This window comes from Leptosomus discolor, chromosome 2, assembly GCF_034619465.1.
Source record: "Leptosomus discolor isolate bLepDis1 chromosome 2, bLepDis1.hap2, whole genome shotgun sequence".
Taxonomy (NCBI): Eukaryota; Metazoa; Chordata; class Aves; order Leptosomiformes; family Leptosomidae; genus Leptosomus; species Leptosomus discolor.
In genome coordinates, this window is record NC_141392.1 from 126,300,511 (window position 1) to 126,319,012 (window position 18,502).

At 56.3% G+C, this 18,502-nt stretch overlaps 1 protein-coding gene across 1 annotated transcript in view; it reads left to right on the plus strand.

The window, feature by feature from the left end:
• NCOA1 (nuclear receptor coactivator 1) overlaps positions 1–18,502 on the plus strand; it is a 59,890-nt gene that overhangs the window by 26,509 nt on the left and 14,879 nt on the right. The window contains exons 4-10 of the mRNA XM_086460497.1: positions 3,257–3,434; positions 5,226–5,405; positions 7,210–7,305; positions 8,442–8,582; positions 9,452–9,599; positions 10,318–11,662; positions 16,706–16,889. Coding sequence (XP_086316623.1) covers positions 3,257–3,434; positions 5,226–5,405; positions 7,210–7,305; positions 8,442–8,582; positions 9,452–9,599; positions 10,318–11,662; positions 16,706–16,889 — 2,272 coding nt within the window. The remainder of the gene's footprint in view (positions 1–3,256; positions 3,435–5,225; positions 5,406–7,209; positions 7,306–8,441; positions 8,583–9,451; positions 9,600–10,317; positions 11,663–16,705; positions 16,890–18,502) is intronic.

An 18,502-nucleotide genomic window follows, 5' to 3' on the forward strand; every position in this document is an offset into this window, starting at 1 on the left:
AAGTGTGGGTTAAATTGAGCCCCCAGCCTCATTTGGAGGTGAGTTAGGTTGTGGGGATGGGTGGTTTTCAGCAGGTTTGAATCCTTCTGTCCTCTGGAAAATAGGAAGGAAGAGGAGGGCGCTCTGCATCTTGGGTAGCGTCAGGAAATCAGAAATAATCGTGTCTCAGGAGGAAGGGCAGAGTTGGACCTGACGGGACCATCTTGTACGGAGAAGGTTATTATAATGTGAGGGTTATTATATGATATCACAGGCCCCAGAGATAAGCTTCAAATCCTGAATCGTTCAGATGCTAATTTCACAGGCGGGGTTGGGGTTGGGGCTGGGGGGGGGGTTCCTCCCTGGGGATGGCCAGGGCCATCCCAGAGCCACCTTCTTGCATTGAAACCGCCTGATAAAATTACACATTGAGAGACCAAAAGGAAGCAACATCCTCATTTGATGCATTTAATTAACTGTAAGAGCCTAATTGAGGACATGACACAGTCCAACGATTTTCTCTGAGGTTGCTGTTGGGAGCCCCATCGCTGGGAGGTGAAATAGGGCATCATTTTGGAGACAGAAAGCCAGCCTGGGGTTCAGGATTCTTGGGGAGAGAGTGACTCTCCTCGGCCACGTTTTTGGCCTCTTCTGCATCTCCAAAAGCTGCTCAGAGGCCGGGGGGAGCTTTCCTGCGCTGCGTGCTCTTCCAGACCCGCTTGATCCCTCCCCGTACCCCACTGGTCTCCCCTAAGCCCTGGGGTGAAGGTGTCAAAATCAGTAAAACTCTGCAAGAGGTGACTCTGCAGATGAAGGAGTTAATGCAAGAGGGAGGGAAAGGGGGCTGGCATCAAAGGAAGAGTCTGACTTGCGGCAAGGGTGGAAAATGGGTGCTGGAAGCTCGTGGATGGAGTTGGCTATAGAGGCGCTTGGTCTAACAGAGGCAAAACTGCAGAAGGAGCCTAGAAATGAGGCTGGGAAAGGCCCGTGGGGTTCGAGGGCTGCATTGGGTGCTGGACACAGGCATGGGCATGTAACGTGACGCAGGAGGAGGCGGCAGATCCTCAACAAAACCCCCAGTATTTGGGTTTTACTGGGAGAAGGCGTCCCATGAGAGCAGGGGCAAAGAAAACAGTAAGAGAGAGCGAGCAGCGTCCGCCCACCCGCAGCAAATCGATGTATTTGGCAGTGAGGTGTTGGGAACGTGCCTTTACAGGGCTTAGATGGTGAACGTGGGGCCAGCTGGCTTGCCAGAGCCTCGTTCGGCCGGCGTCAGTCCCCTCATGGCCGTGGCTGTGGCTGTGGCCTTGCGTGGGAATGGGCGGCTGGCTGTGGCCAGGAGCCCTGGAGGTAGCCAGCCCCTTGGGCGACGGGGAGCAGGGATGGCAGCACGTCGCTAATAGAAATGGAAAAACCTGAGGTCCTCATCAAGAGAAGGAAATGCATTAAATCAGCCGGCTCGTGCCTAAAAATGACCCCTCGGACGAGGTATCGACGCATCCTTTCTGCGGGAAGGAGCGCAGCGGTGCCTGACTGCCGCTTTGTAAACAGCCTGCCCTGTTCTTGTTTCGTGTAAAACCCCTGGTTAGGTTATGGTTGTGATCTGTACAGGCTGAGGGATCATTCCCTAATTGGTCTCCTCGCGGGTGAAGCCCGCGCGCTTGCGATGCTGACCCTGACCCGCGCCCGGGGGCATCCGTGGCAGCGTGAAGCACTCGGAGGCCGCCAAGCCCTTACCACGCGGAGCTGATTTTCCATGTGGATTGACAGCGAGAAGCAATTAGTGGTTTCGCTGGTCCCCAAGCGATCCGCAGCCTCCCATGCCTGAAAAACGTTCCCCAAGTGACTTCCAGCTTCTTCTGGGTGCCCTGGGCTCAGGTGGGGATTTCAAACCCGGAAAGGCGGAGATAAAAAAGGGCGATTAAAAAGCACCTCCTTCGTTTTTAGGAAGGTTTTTTTGCCTCTTGACGTGTGGTTTGGGCTTGACTTCCATGAGCAATTGTGCTGATAAGGTAATTGAATATTTAAACCATGGATAAATGCCCGGTGGTGCTACTGGAGGAGTGGGGGCTATAAGGCAGGCGTGAAGCTGGGTCCGCACCGGCTGCCACCTCGGAGCATCCCTGTCCTTTCCCCAGCCCCCTGCAACCAGCCTCACCTCGGGGAGAAGGGTCCTGGTGGGTTTACCGTCCAGCTTGGGTCTGGTTTTTTGGCCTCCCGAAGTGCAAAGGCTGGTTGTCTTGGCAACAGCTGGGAAGAAGGAAAATTGCAGCCGATCTGCCAGAACCATTTTGACAAAAGATTTCTTTCTTCCTTTTTTTTTTTCTTTTTTAAATGCTTCCTGTTTCTTGCACTTAATGTTACTCTGCAGCGAAACCTGATTTTTAGAAACTGCATTAAGCAGAGCCTGGATGCTCTCCATCAGAGGAACTCTCCCCTGGCACAGGCGAGCGGGAGGATGGGGAGGAGAGGGCGATGCTGCGGGTACCAATTTTTGGGCATCACGAGTTTCTCCTGTCCCTGCACCATCTCCCACTCCACGATATGACCAGATCTAGTTGCAGGACCGCAGTTCACCAGAGAAGTAGAAATTAGACTCCAGACAAACCCAGTCCTACCTGGATGAAACACTTTAGGTGATGCTTGCTTGGAAGAGCGTAAATCGGCCTTCTCCAGGGCTCCTCACACAAGCCCCGGGCTCTGCAGCCCTGAGCTTATTTCGTAGCACCAGAAGCGTTGCCTCTCCAGTAGCACGGCAGTGAATTAAAAACCTTGATGGTATCCTTGTTAAAATCAGCAGAAGACCTCCCTGTGATGTATGATTTGGCCTGGGTTGCGCTTGTCCCCCTCCGTTTGATTCCAGGGCTGCTTTGCCGCTTGCATCCTAAATGCTTGGAAAAAAAAAAAAAAATCCCCTGTAATTCGGCGCGGTGCAAAGGCTCTGTCATTCTTGGGCTGTAATTAAGCAAATCGGGCATATGCTTAATTTCAGCAGCTTGCCAAATTAGAGCCTTTCTGACCGCTCTGGCCCTTGGAAGAGGATCGTTTCTCCTCCGCTGGCACCATCCTTAATGCCGGGGACGGCCTTAGCAGAGCAGGCTGCAGACCTGAATGTGTGTTTAGGCAAATGTGCTGTTATTTGATCGCTGCTAGAATACAGCGTGGGGATGAAGGCGAGATGTGAGAGGCAGAGGAAGGTTGCCCATGGTCAAGGAGCATCCTGACCCTCTCCAGGACCCGTTGCCCTCACGCTGCCTGGGTTTATTTCCCCTTACAGGCGTTGGATGGCTTCTTCTTCGTCGTGAACCGCGAAGGGAGGATCGTCTTCGTCTCCGAGAACGTGACCAGCTACCTGGGTTATAACCAGGAGGAGCTGATGAACACCAGCGTCTACAGCATCCTGCATGTGGGGGATCACGCCGAGTTCGTCAAGAACTTGTTGCCGAAGTCTCTAGGTAAGGAAACCTTTGAGGTGGGTTTTTTAATCAGTCGGTGCTTGGAGAGCGCTGTCGAGAATGCTGTTGTGTGTTCAGTGAAGCTGGCCTTATATTGAGTTTTATGTGTGTTATTTATATATGTTATTAATATTGTTTACTGTGAAATTCAGAGATGTACCCAAGCTGGGTAATAATCCATAAACCTTTGCCTAGCGAAATACATCCTACCAGTGAGATGTCAATATTAGATTTTTAATAAGCAGCTAGCTGGTGGATGACACTATTCAAGTCATCTTCCCTTTGTCTTTCTCTACTAAGACAACTTTTTGCCTTTGACTTTGGCACATGGGTGGGAAGAACTGACTTGCCTGCCCAAAACGAGGGGCACACGTCGGAGCTTTAGGGAAATGAGGAGGAAGATTTCGAGGTGTTGGTTTGGGGGCAGGGACTGAGCCCGTTGGCTTATCCCAGTTCGTTTTAGATGTCCTCCCAGCTGGAGGGGGGTTGTCCCCAGCTGGTTTCAGAGCCCAAGTATCTACCACGGGGTTATGCTGCCCCTCGGGGTGCAAGGAGGGGTCGCGGAGCCGGGCAAACGAACCGTTGTGAGGGTGGGAGGAAGCATCGCACGGTGAAGGCGCTTGCGGGGTGTTGGAAGCGACGGAAGCAGAAGGTTTTGTTCGTTGAGGTGAGCATCCTCGGGGTGGCTGATGGGGGGGAGACATCCCTGGTCCCTCATCCACTCACACCTTTGAAGAAAGGAAGATAAGCCTTTTCCAAGCAGCTTGACTTAAAAATAGGGGTAGGTTTTTTTTGAAATTCACACTTCTCTTCCTTCTGGGCAAACACAATGATGTCTTAAACCACTCAAATCCAGGGGCCCTCATCAGATTGAGCCTACAGAGGTTCAGGCATCATCTTTCCCCTTTGGTTACCCAGTCTAAGACTGTGTGTTTTGTCTTTGCTTGGATGTTACAAGCCCCTCAGCTCTTCTCGTAGATCAGAAATGAAAGCTTCATAATCTGCTGGTGGCAAAATCACTTGGGTCGCATACAGATATCCACAAAGCTGTTGTAGCGGGTTGGAAAAAGCAGCCAAGTGGTGCCCAGAGGTTTTTTTGGAAAAAGCCAGGTTATAGAAAAAATTCAAAGGGGAAGGTTTTTGCTGCGGCGGTACCGGGAGATCTCGCTGCTGACTTAACCCAGAAACGAGGAGGAAGCAAAGAAAAGATTCATTTCCATGGAGCTGCTCAGCTGGACTTGCTGGAGAAGTCGTGGGAGCGTCTGCTGTAGCAGGGGGGTTGGACTAGATGGTCTCCAGAGGTCCCTTCCAACCGCCACCATTCTGTGATTCTGTCACTTCGGAGGGATTTCAAGTATAACAGCAAGAGGCAGGAGTCTTCCCGAGCTCTGGAGGTGACTCAGAGCCCCCCCCGCCTCAGTTTCCCTGCCTGTAAGATGGAAATAAAAGCACCCGCCAGCGATGTAAGGAGCAATTCGTAAATGTCAGCTCAGTGACTCTCACGACAACGTGTTGATCTCATTTGGGGTTGTAGGGGCTCTTAGGGCCCGACTGGGCGTGAGGGTCTGGGCACGGGGTCTTCAGCAGGTCCAAAGGAGCCCCAGGGGGCTGGTGGAGAGGGCTCCACCCTTGGCTTTGCTCTTGGCTGACCTGGGCAGCGAGCCTGCTGTCTTCCCCCGTGCTGTCGCCTTTCCTTCTGTCCCCGTATCCGAGGGGTCCTTGGGAAGGCAGGGGGGCTGTGTGCAGGGCACAGCTCCCTACAGCTCCTCTTCTCCTTTCTCCATCCCCCAGTCAACGGAGTTCCTTGGCCTCAAGAAGCGACCAGGCGCAACAGCCACACCTTCAGCTGCAGGATGCTGATCCGGCCGCCGGACGAGCCGGGCGCGGAGAACCAGGAGGCCCGTCAGCGCTACGAGGTGATGCAGTGCTTCACCGTCTCCCAGCCCAAGTCCTTCAAGGAGGAAGGAGAAGGTAGGGGAGAGCATCCTCTGCTTCCCACCCTGCGTTCCGGGCGGGGAGGGCAGGACAGGCAGGAGGAGGACAAGGTGGGGATGGCAGTGCGGGCAAGAGGACCAGGGTAGGGACAGCAGTGCAGGCAGGAGGAAGAGTGGGATGGGGCTGGCAGTGCAGGCAGGAGGAGGACCAGGGGGGTCAGGGCAGGCAGGAGGAGGACTGGGGTGGAGATGGCAGTGCAGGCAGGAGGATCTTGAATGGGGATGGAAGGGCAGGCAGGAGGAAGAGCAGGATGGGAATGGCAGCGCAGGAGGAGGACTGGAGTGGAGATGGCAGTGCAGGCAGGAGGACTTGGTTGTGGATGGCAGTGCAGGCAGGAGGAACTTGGATGGGGATGGAAGTGCAGGCAGGAGGAGGACCAGGGGGGCCAGGGCAGGCAGGAGGAGGACAAGGTGGGGATGGCAGTGTGGGCAGGTGGAGTGTGGTGGGGATGGCAGGGCAGGCAGGAGGACCAGAGTGGAGAGAGGACTGTAGGCAGGAGGAGCAGGGTAGGGGCAGCAGGGCAGGCAGGAGGAGGACTGGGGTGGGGATAGCAGTGCAGGCAGGAGGAAGAGTGGGATGGGGCTGGCAGTGCAGGCAGGAGGAGGACCAGGGGGGTCAGGGCAGGCAGGAGGAGGACTGGGGTGGAGACGGCAGTGCAGGCAGGAGGAAGAGCAGTATGGGAATGGCAGCGCAGGCAGGAGGAGGACCAGGGAGGTCAGGGCAGGCAGGAGGAGGACTAAGGTGGGGACAGCAGTGCAGGCAGGTGGACCAGGGTAGGGACAGCAATGCAGGCAGGAGGACTGCGGTGGGGACAGCAGTGCAGGCAGGAGGAGGACCAAGGTGGGGACGAGAGCGGGCAGGAGGAGGAGCAGGGTGGGGCCGGCAGTGCAGGCAGGAGGACGAGCGGCCACCATCCCTCTGGGCTGCCTGGTGGGGCTGGTTGTTCCTAGCCCGGCACAGACGATGCCCAGCCCAGAGGAGACGGCGGGGGAGATGCCTGAAGGTCCCTGGGGATTCTTGCTCGCCCTTCCCCTCCGAACCAATGCCCTCCAGCCATGCCGGCTTCTCTGCCCCCCCAGAACTGCCTCGGGGGCTGCCTGCAGTTGGCATTCCTTAAGGAAGGAGCGATATTTTGTTGCCCACCAAAGCCTGTTGGCCACGGGACCTTCCTGGCGAGTAATGTGGGTGCCCAACACCCCACCTTGTGCCTTCACCGCTGCCAGACCACGGTGCTGCCCGCACGTTTTGGGGCTGAATCAGCTGTCTGCAGGCAGATCTCTGCCCGGGCACTCAGGACAGGCAGGGTTCCCGCGGCGCCGTGGGGGCCGTGGCTTTCCTGCGAGTGCCCTAACTCTCCTTTCGGTGTCCCAGCTATTATTTTCCAGCGCATTAGCTGGATTAATCCGTTGCGGTTTACACAGGAGATCATGACTGGAAGGAATAAATTATGGTATTTTATGACCAAATACTTTGCCTGAAGCCGACAGTTGCTGGCTTTCAGTGCTGACTTTTATTGTACAATACTGCCAGATCCAAAAAGCCTGTACAATTAATTTCTCCAAGCACTGGAAACCTCTTTTCCAGCAAACTTTTATAGAGTTTAGAAGGAGCCTACTTGCTTTGAAGGGCTGGAGGATTGCTTGGGGTAAAACTCTTCCAGGGCAGGACGTGGCAATCAAGCCCAGTGGTGGTATTTTACTTAAAATGTTGAATTGCAAGCGGTGGTTGTAACGTCAGATTTTCATCTTCCTGGTCCCTTCTCCTTCTCCTGCTTTGGCAGATTTCCAGTCGTGTCTGATATGCATCGCGAGACGATTACCTCGACCGGCAGCCGTCACCCCTTCCGAATCCTTCGTGACCAAGCAAGACACCACAGGTAACGTCCCAGTGATGCCGGGGAGTCCTGGCTCCAGAGGATTCGTTGTCCCTGGGGGTCAGAGGCCAGCGGTGTAGCGCAGGACCCCATAGCATGAGTGTGGTCCTGTCCTTTGCAAACGGACAGGCTGGCTGCTGGGACCGAGGTGGTTGACAGCTCAACTGGAGGCACCTCAACTGAGTTTACACCTCAGCTGATCCGATACACCAGACCCGTGCCCTGCACGCAGCCCTTCTCTGCTCCCTTGGATTTCGGGGGCCGTTGAGTCGCTGATTGATGGGAATGAAAAAGTTTCAGATTCAGGTTTGCTCTTGGCTGATTGTCACTTTCTAGCCATTCTGGTGACCTCCTTTCTGGTAGTTAACCATCACGTTGGACTTCCCAGCGGCCTGAAAATCCTTTATGAACGTTTTTGCTCCTCGCTGCTCCCCGTCCACGGCTGTAAAACAGCCAGCAAAGCTGCCTGGTGTTTCATGTCTAGGGAGAAAGCGGGCAGCAGGTCCTGCTTGGAGGACCTCCAGGTGTGGGCAGGGTGGCTGGCAGGGTGTCCCACTGGGTGTGAACCTGGGGACCCCAGCCCTGGAGCGGCGAGGGTCCCTTCACACGAAGGTGCTTCTTGTTGGGTTCCGTGTCCGCTTCGGCTGGCCAAGCTGTGCGTAGAGGTCGGTGCGTGCTCCAGAACAAACTCCTTGAACCTCCACCTCCTTCTGAAGGACCTCCTTGTGTGCTCCTGCCACTGCTGCCTGACGCAGCAAATGGGATGTGGCTTCATTTTCCACATTTATGGATCTGTTTGTGCCGAGGGACTTTATCAGAGAATCATCACAGAGGGGTTTGGGTGGGAAGGGACCTTAAAGACCATCCAGTCCCAACCCCCTGCCATGGGCAGGGACACCTCCCACCAGACCAGGTTGCTCCCAGCCCCATCCAGCCTGGCCTTGAGCCCTGCCAGGGATGGGGGATCCACAGCTTCTCTGGGCAACCTGGGCCAGGGTCTCACCACCCTCCCAGGGAAGAATTTCTTCATCACACCTGATCTAAATCTCCCCTTTTTCAGTTCAAAACCGTTACCCCTCGTCCTCTCACCACACTCCCTGACTTCTCATGAGTAACGTGGCTTCTCTCTCGCCACCCAGGTAAAATCATCTCCATTGACACCAGTTCCCTGAGAGCTGCCGGCAGGACGGGCTGGGAGGATTTGGTGCGGAAATGCATCTACGCTTTCTTCCAGCCGCAGGGCCGAGAGCCATCTTACGCCAAACAGCTCTTTCAAGAAGGTAACGGGCTCCTCTTCCTCGCTGCTGTGCTCTCCTGCCGAGCAGCGGGAGCTGCAAGGAGAAGCCGAGGCAAGGCCCTCCTTGCTGGATAAGCGCTTTCTGCAAAACCGAATAATAATCACCAAGTGCCGAAGGGAGAGGGGAAGGGGCTGAGGAACGCTGGAGGAGCTTCTCCAGCCGGGATGTTTCCGCTCACGTTTTGGGAAATACAGAATTGAGACAAACAGGAGCTAAATATGATTATTTGAACTATTTTTTTTTGTCCTCTGCCATCTGCAAACACCATCCCCACTATCTCAGCAGAAGAAGCGGAAGCTCTTTTGTGAGCGTCTTTGCTCCGTCGGGCTCTTCCATGAGCATCTTTGCTGTGTCGGCGAAGAGGCTCACAAGAGGGATGTGGGGAAGGAAGGGACGTAGGAGCAGGAGGTCGCTCAGCCTCCAGAGAGCTGTAGCTCTGCCAGGGTTGCAGCAGCAGTGTCCTGCTGCCTTTTCCCAGCCTGGCTGGGCTTCATCAGCGTGTACCTTGTGCGCTGGTGGTTGAGTGGTTGCCCCTTTGGAAGCTCTGAGCACTCAAGGATGGTGCTGGGTGGATTTAGATTTGTCCACTGCAAACAGGACACAAGTTTGGAGCTGGAGAAGCAGCTGGGAGGATTTCTGTGCCACCATGGTTTTTCACACCCTCCTTATTTTCTGGGTGTAGGGGGTTAACCAACGTGCAGCACGTGGTTTTGTTTGCTGGGAAGGTGTTGCCCCAGGCGGGTTGTCCCTCGCCTCTGCTCCCTCCATTCTCCTCCTGGTGCTTGTAGGGTGTTGTGGGTTCTGGCTTGAGTTTCTAAGGGGGTTGACGTGTTTCTGGTTGTCTCCTTCAGTGATGACACGCGGCACGGCCTTCAGCCCCTCGTACCGCTTCACCCTGAGCGACGGGACGGTGCTTAGTGCCCACACCAAGTGTAAGCTCTGCTACCCCTCCAGCCCAGAGATGCAGCCCTTCATCATGGGCATCCACGTCATCGACAGGTATGTCCCCGCCTCGCCACTACCGAGCTGTGCCAGTGCCGGGGTGGACTATCCAGGAATCCAAATGCCCCTTCCCTACAGTGGAAGGAGGATCCACTGGTGGTCTGCGGTGCTGGTTTGGAGATGTGATCCCCATGGGGAATCTGAGGCTGAAAACCAGCGTGATGGCAGCTCTGTTGCTCTTGGTTATTCTTGTTTTGCAAAGAGGTGGCCCCGGGAGTTCAGGTGGAGGTTTATAGACGTGCTTCACATTTCTGCCTTGCCCTGGAGAACTTAAAATATTTGGGGAGGGAGAGGCTCTGACAAACTGGCAGGACAGGGAGAGGTGAGGCTGTGGACCCGGGCTGTGCTGGGGAAACGTAACAGGGCTGGGGTGGTGGGGAATGCTGGTGGAGCATGGTCCTCCTCCAGCCGTGTGGGAACGTAAGATCCAGAGAAGGCGCTGCCTTCGGGGTTTAGCTGGTGAGCGGCTGCGATGCTGAGCAGCGTCACGTTTCTGGAGAGATGCTGAAGCTGCTGCGCTCCATCCAGACTGCTGAAATGGAGCCAGAAGCGCTGGGGGCGCGGGGAAGGCTGAGACCACCGGAGCTGGTGATCTGCTGCTCTCCAGGCTTCAGAGCCCTGCCGCACGGGTGGGGGGGGCAGGAGCCGCCTGAGCGCCGCGGAAGGTTGGGGCAAAGCCCCTTGTGACTTCTCCTCTCCTTTCCGTCTCCCGCAGGGATCACGGCATGCTCTCACCCCAGGAGAACACTAACTCCACGATGTCCCTTCCCCGGGTCAGCCCTTCGCTGAACCCCAGCATCTCCCCGGGGCAAGGCATGGCCCTGCCGCCCTCCATCCCTCCCTCCAACGGCAGCATGTTGGCCACCAACGTCAACCAGCAGCCAGGCGCCGGCCTCCACAACAGCAACTCCAGCACCAGCCAAACCAGCTTTGGATGTTCACCTGGGAACCAGATAGGAGCCAACGTTGCCTTAAGCCAGGGACAAGCCGGTCCCCAGAACAGTAACCACACGTTGAACCTCAATAGCTCCCCCATGAACAGTCCGGGTATTACCCCGCCGCAGTTCATGTCTCCGAGGCATCGGGTCAGCCCAGGGCTGGTGCCCAGACCCCGAGTGCCCAGCAATCCCTTCTCACCCACCATGCCCACCATGCACTCCCCCGTGGGCATGGCCAACAGCGGCAGTGGGGGCAGCTGTGGCACCGGTGGCACCCGACCCTTTCCCAGCGCCCCCATAAACTCTATGCAGGGGTTGACCGAAGGTCCCAGCACGCCGGTGGGCTACTCCACGCCGCCCCCCGTGCTGAGACAGCTCAGCTCCCAGAGCTCGCCCGGCCGCCTCGCCATGCAACCCATGAAAGCCGAGTCCAAGGACAGCAAAGAGATCGCCTCCATCCTGAGCGAGATGATCCAGTCGGACGGCGGTTCGGGGGACAGCAAACCGCTGGACTCGGGCATGTTGCACACCGGCGACAGGCTCTCGGAAGGGGACAGCAAGTGCTCCCAAGCCACCAGCCATAAGCTGGTCCAGCTCCTGGCCACCACGGCGGAGCAGCAGCTTCGACACGCCGACGCGGACACGAGCTGCAAGGATTCGTTAGCTTGCGCGGGCACCGCTGGCACCTTGGCCTCGGGCAACCCTCCCAGTAGCACCTGCCCTTCCTCCCACAGCTCGCTGACCGAGCGGCACAAGATTTTGCATAGACTCCTTCAGGAGGGCAGCCCTTCTGACATTACCACCCTGGCCATGGAGCATGAGAAGAAGGAGAACACCTCGAACCCTACCACCGCCCCCCCGGCTCAGAGCCAGCTGCCGGGCACCCCGGACATCAAACTGGAGCCGGACGCGCTGAAGAAAAAAGATGTCAAGGATCACCAGCTCCTGCGTTATCTGCTGGACAAGGATGAGAAGGAGCTTGCTGCAGCCCCGGCGCTGAGCCTGGATGATGTGAAGGTGAAGGTGGAGAAGACAGAGCAGATGGAGCCCTGTAACACGGCCCCAGCGCCGCTCGCCAAACCTCCTGCCGCAGAGGAGGTCAAGCTGGAGACACAGGGCCAGGTGAGTTGACCCTTGTGCGTCCATGCTGGTGGGATGTTCTGGACAAGTGGTGTTTTGGGGGTGGTTTCCCCCAAACCTGCTGCTGTGCTGCCAGCAGCAAGGCGGTGGGGCTGGGAGAAGTGTGGGGAGATGTCCTGTGGCTGCCGCAACCTTCTGTGCTGGTGCCATCTTCTCCAGCGCTGGTGCCACCTTCTGCAGTGCTGGTGCCACCTACTCCAGTGCTGGTGCCACCTTCTCCAGCGCTGGTGCCACCTTCTCCAGCGCTGGTGCCACCTTCTGCAGTGCTGGTGCCACCTTTTCCAGCGCTGGTGCCACCTTCTCCAGCGCTGGTGCCACCTTTTCCAGCGCTGGTGCCACCTTCTCCAGCACTGGTGCCACCTTCTGCAGTGCTGGTGCCACCTTTTCCAGCGCTGGTGCCACCTTCTCCAGCGCTGGTGCCACCTTTTCCAGTGCTGGTGCCACCTTCTCCAGCGCTGGTGCCACCTTTTCCAGCGCTGGTGCCATCTTCTCCAGCGCTGGTGCCACCTTCTGCAGTGCTGGTGCCACCTACTCCAGCGCTGGTGCCACCTTCTCTATTGCTGATGCCACCTACTCCAGCGCTGGTGCCACCTTCTCCAGCGCTGGTGCCACCTTCTTCAGCACCAGTGCTATCCCCTTCTGTCCAGATGCTTCACTTTTTTCCAGCTCAGATCTTCAAGGCGATGGTGGGAAGGCAGAAACTCTACAGAGGTGTGTAAAAATAAGAAAGAAGCGTGGCCCATCACTGCAGGTGGTGGGCTGGAGTGAGGAGAAGACCACGTGCGTGTTGCCCTGTGAAAAGGTTCTTAATTCTGCATCTCTGGGCACATTCAGGGCTCGTGTCCCAGGGAATTTTCAATCCCTTGCGCTCTTGTTGGCTGAGATTAGCAATTATACGGGCCTTTTAGTTATCCTAAAAGTATTATTAAATTGAATAATCCAGTGACAGATCTCTGCAATAGAGATTTGGGTGTATAAATATTCATTACACGCAGCTATGAATAGAAGAGATTTCTTACTTTTTGAAAGCCAGGGGAGATGGTAACATGGATAAGGCTGCTTAATCCCTTTTAAGCAAAGAGAAGCGAGCGGCTGACATGAAGAGCAGGGCTGATCGCCTGCTTACCCACTGCGGCAAAGGCGGCCGCCGGCGGCCGGAGATACGGGATGAATCCCGGAGCGCTCGGAGAGCCTCGAGTGACAAATGAACCATAAGTCTCTTAATAAGGTTAAGGGCTCAGTTGGCTTGGGAGACGCGGGCGGTGATTCTGTAGGCGAGTGGGGATCCAGCTCCTTATCTCTTCCTATCGTGGACTTTCCTGGTGGCATCGGCTCGCTGGATGGGACGGCGTCCCCCGTCATCTCCCGTTGGAGATCCATCGTGCCTCCGCGTGAGGAAGAGCCAAGGCAAAACGTGCTTATTTTGGGAGGCACGAGGGAGCTGGCGGGCGGGCAATGAACCTGCCGTAGAGCCCGGTACCCACCCCGATGCTCCAGTGGGAAGCACGGCATCCTCCCGTGCGTGGAGCTGCCCCAGCCTCCTTTCACGGAGCTGGGAGTGCTGTTGTCACCAAAACGAGGCAAAATGCCGAGGGACGGGAAAACCTCTGCTTGCCTGGTCTCCCAGGCATCCACCTGCAGGATTCACTGGCCGGCTGGGGGTGCAGGCAGGCTCTTTGCTGACCGGCAGCGATGGTTCCGGCTACTCCAGCCTTCGGAGAGGGCAGAAAGCCCTGTTAGTGAAACGAGGCCGTGCTCTGCTCATGAACAGGCGCGCAGAGCTCGCATGACTCGAGCCTGCATGTGTTTATAAGCCCCTCTGCTGCGCTGTTGGAAGCAGCCGAGCATTTTTTTAGGCTCCTTCATTGCTCGTCGGTTCCAAGTATCCCTCTCCAAGCAGCTGGAGAGCATCAGGATTATACGCTGGGCTGTAGCGAGTGCTTCCAAAGAGTTAATAAAAGAGGCTGGAGGGGATTTGTGGAGTCTTAAAATGCATTTTCTGAGGAGTGAACAGCCCTTCGCTGCTCAGCAGCTGAGGACGAGGGTTTCATTTCCACGTGTTACGGGCTGCTTTGGTGCGGCGCGGGGAGGGGGAGCGGCCATTTCAAATACAAGATTTTTGTTTTCTTGTGTGATCATTTTGAGAATCGAAATGTCAATTAAGGAGCAACATTAATCACAGGGCAGGCTCTGCAGCTCGCCTTCAGCCTTGAAGGAATGATTTCCTTTCCGGATTTATCCTATGGAAACACCCCAGGTTTGCTTGGAGCCACGTGTTCGTGGGGTGAGAACAAAAAATATTTGGGTAGGGCTTGGGAAAGAGCTAATAGGAATTGGAAGAGTTAAAAAAAAAGATGAAAGGGAAAAAAATAAGCAAGGTTTTGGGAGGGCTCTTCATCCTTGTGCTTCAAGGCATGAGCTGAACTTCAGCTGGGTGAAGAGGAAACTGTTCTTCGGGTCAGATTGTCTTATATCTGCCCTCGAGCCCGGTGCCGGGGAGCTGGCGGCGCTGCCTGGGCCTGGGAGCGCTCCACCACGTGTGGACGGTGGAGTCCAAAGAGAAGTCACGGATGCCTCGTCGTTGGAAGTCTTCGAGGTCAGGTTGGACAGGGCTTTGAGCAACCTGATCTAGTGACAGATGCCCGGGGGGTTACCACCTACGAGCATCTCTGGCCTCCTCACCGAGCTGATTTCACGCGTGGGGCGTCCTATGAGCCGGCTGGGAGAGGTGAGGTGCTGTCCCGTGGTTTGCCTTTCGGTTGGCTCTGGTTTTGGAACCTGGTTTCTGCCAGGAGCCGGCGGTTTGGGGAGGAAGAAGCTGTTCAGAAATAGTCAGCCACCCTCTGCCTCCCAACCCGCACGCCAGGGGTTGTCTCACCCATTTGGGGATAGAAACAGGTCATGGAGATCCGAGCCTTCTCCAAGCAAGACTGGGTGGGCTGAGCTGCTCCAGCCCTCCAGCACTGTGTGTTTTCTCGATGTGGAAGCAAAATAAAATACCTGTTAAAGTGGGCACAGAATCCAGGTGCAAGTTCGGGAGCTCCAGAAAACAACTGATAAGCACCTTGCTCCCACCACGTGTTCCTTCCTGCTCACCTCTCCATCCTCCAGCCTCTTCCCATACCCCACGAGCAGCGCAAGAACTTCACTGCTCCCGTTTTATCTCCGCTTGAACATCTGTTTCGGATGCCCACAGCTGCCTCCGTGCTCTTCTCCTCCTCCAAAATGACCTCCCTGCAGGAGGAGATGGAGCTGAGGAGATGTGTGTCTGCTGTATCGTGGATGTCCCCCACTTGGCTTCAGTTCCCTTTGTTTTGCAAACTTAAAGAAATTCTGCTTGGTTGAGACATTCCGTCCTTTGGAAGAGTTGAGACGCGCAAACTTGTGCTGCAGGAGCTGAATTTGCTGCGTTCGATTCTCTCCGTGAGCCTGGGTTTAGGAGGATATTCTGCTTCTCAGGGCTCTGGGGTTCAGATTTGATGGGAAGGATACGGGGGGAAAGAAAACAGCTGGTTAGTCCGTTCGAAATTGTAATATTGATGCCTGCTGCTCGCGGGGCACTTCTCATCAGCAGCGTTGGCTGATCATTTAATGCACGAAACGCCACTGTAAAGGGAAAACAAGCTCGTGCCGTGTCGTGTAGGTTAAAAATATCAATTCATCGAACCAGGTGCTCCGTGAGAGTGTAGGAAAGGGGAAGAAAGAGCAGGGAAGGTCGAGAAGGAAACCTCTGCCACGGCGGGTCTTGGATGCTGGGCTGGGCTTGTGGTTTCAATGGAGGCGCCGTGGTTGGAGGGTCCATCCCAAGGCAGAGCTTCCCGCAGCCTCCCCGGGCTTCGTCCCCACCTTTACACCGTGGAAGGGAAACGGGAAGCGAGTGGGATTGCCACCAGCTTGGAGGATTTTTATCTGAGATAGGAAGTATTTCCAGTTAGGGTTTAGGGAGAAACATCCCATGATTTCTTCTGGTGAAAGGACAAAGCTGTCGCCTCGGTGAGAGGTCTTTCGCGCTGCTCCCTCAGCCGGGGAGGAGCAGGAGCATCCCAGGGATGCCCAAAGCCAGCGACTCCCCGCTATTTATCACGGGCAGGGGCTGTCGGCTGCCGCCTCGCATCTCAGCTGATGGCAAAGCCGGGACCCAGGTCCTGCCGGATTTCTCCATCGTCCCTGCACCAGAGCATCATTCCCTCCCTCGAATCCAAAGATTTTCCCTAGCGCCGCGTTAATGGCCAGGCTTACCCCAGCACTCTTTGGGAAGCAATACTCATCCTCAGATTTTCAAGCATTTGGTTTCCCTTGAGATATTTTTTTTTCTTTTTAGCCAAAGCTCATTTATCTCAGCCCCTTTAATCCCAACCTGCTGCTTTACAGCGCCGCTATTACAACCACTGGTGCAAATCCCTTTCCCAGTAACTTGCCCATTTATTTGAGTCCCCGGGCTAAACATCTATTCTTCCACTTTTAGCTGTGATGAAGGCTGGAAAAGCTGAATGATATTTTACTACCCCATTGAGGGTAATTACATGCCCGAGGCCAGCGTCGGTTTTGGACACTTGTTCCAAAAAGTCACTTCTGTTTCTTAGAAAAGACCATTTTTTTATTATTATCGTCTCAGTGTAAGTGTATGTATATTAACAGAGCAAATTATCTCCTGTTTTAAATAGCTGGAGGATATCTATACCGTTAATAATTATGCTAATTGCAGCACGCAAGCGTCTCGAAGCCGCTACCAAGAACCGGGCTGTGGGGTGGGGACCCGTGTGCGGGGCAGGGGGGGACAGTCCTTGTCCCCCCCAGGGGCTGTGCCTGGCCAGGCAGAGGGATGCGGGGCTGGTTCTCTACCCGTGCGAGATGCTCGGCGTTTCGGCAAGCAAAGGGAAGGGGGGAGCGGCGCTGGGGGGGGGGGGGGGGTCTGTGTGCGTGAGAAAGCAGCGCTCGGTCTCGCTGGTGCTGTGTTTGGGCTGAATCACCCACCGGGAATTATATCTTTTTTATTATTTTTTTTTTTTTTTGCTCCTTCCTTAGTTTGCCGCCGAACTGGAGCAGCTGGACCAGCTCCTGCCCTCGCTGGAGAAGGCGGCTCAGCTGCCCGCCTTGTGCGGAGCGGAGAGGGGCGAGAGCAGCGTGGGCGGCGTCGCCGTCAAGCCGGAGATGCTGGCAGCCCCCCTGCAGCCCAGCACCGCTGCCAGAGCCCCCGCCGGACTCAACCGTACGTGTTCACACCCCCCACCCCCCAAACCGGGTCCCTGCCACGGGGGGGTGGGAGGGGAGGGTCTCCTCCATCGCCGGCTCTGCCGGGGTACCACCATCCTGGATCGGGCCGCGGTGATGATGGGGGGACCTGGGTGTTGCTGGCTGGTGCCAGGCTGGGGGTGGTGAGCCCCGTGGTCCCCCTGCCAGCAGGTGTGATGAGAGGAAGAGGAGAGGAACGGGTCCCTCCGAGACGTGGGCTTGGTCACAGGGGAGCAGGCAGGCTGGGCTGGAGGCGTTGGAGGTTTCAAAGCATCGCTGTCGCTTCCAGACAGGGCTTTGAGGCTTCATGTGCTCAGGTGGAGCGTCAGGATGTTTTTCTAAACACCAAAAGAAAAAAATTAAAAGACCTGATTTTTCTCCAAAGTGGCCGGTTTTACCTAATAGCAAAAAAAAATTAGGATTTCTCTCCTGAAGGAGCCTGCAGGCAAATAATAAATAAATAAATTACATCGCCAAAGCATCCATGGACCCCATGGCTGGAGGCTCAGGCCGGGATTCCTCGGGGTGGGCTTCCCCAGGCTGGGCAGTAACAGAGGCACAGCCAGTCCCAGCATCCTCCCCAGGGGAAAACAAGCTTTTACCCATCCCAGCATCCATTTGCCCAAATAACCGCACCCAGGCACGCTCGGTCGGCGCCCACGCCGCGCGCTCGCCGGGCCGGGCGTCCCCACGCCAGCCCCACCCCTGCGGCACGAGGGATGCTCGCCTGTCCCCTTTGGTGCTGCGGCATCCCCGGGGCAGCGTGCTGGAGCCGGTCCTGGGGGGGCTTTTTCCATCCCAAGTTTGATTTTTTTATGGATATAATTTATCCGCCGCATCCCCCCCCTATCACGCTGAGTCTTGATTGCTGAAGTTTTCATAGCAGAGGGAAGGAAGAGCGAGCAGCAGGACAGGACCCAGTATAAACCAGTTGGCTGCTGGTCCACATCCTACATAGGGAGGGACAATCATTCTGTTACTTATTCAACAAACGAGGAGGTTTTGGGTCCCAGCCCTGCAAGAAGCCCCTGAGGCGGCTCTGGCAGGCAGGGCTGGGGTATTTTTGGAGGACTCAGGTTGCAAAAGCGGAGCCTTGGAAAGGGTGGGAGCGTCGCAGCAGAAGGCAAAGCAGCGTGGTGCTGTGAGCACGGCCCAGACGGTGCCGTGAAGCGGGGTGAAGCCCGCCGGGGCGGCTGGGCCGGCAGCAGGCTGCCGGGGCACCGTCCGAGGGCAGCGCAGCATCGCAAGCGATAGCTTGCAGGTCTCTAACCCTCCCCCCAAAAAACCCCCTCTGCAAGCTGCAGGCAGGCTGGGGAGCCGAGTGCTGCAGGCTGAAACGTCGCCCTGCCCGCCATAAATCAGAGGGAAGAGTCTGGGGTCTCATAAACTGGACTGTCAGCGACCAGAAGGTGTACAGGGTAAGGGCGCAAGAGGACGCTGGAAGGGTGAGGAGCGACGGCTGCATCGAGCCCGAAGGCATCGGGGAGCCGTGCTGTGCCTCCCCTCCATCGGGGGGAACGTCAAGGAGCTGTCAGCCCCGTAGCCGTAGCCATGGACCAGGTGACCCATCGCCTCCGAGCTGAAGTCATC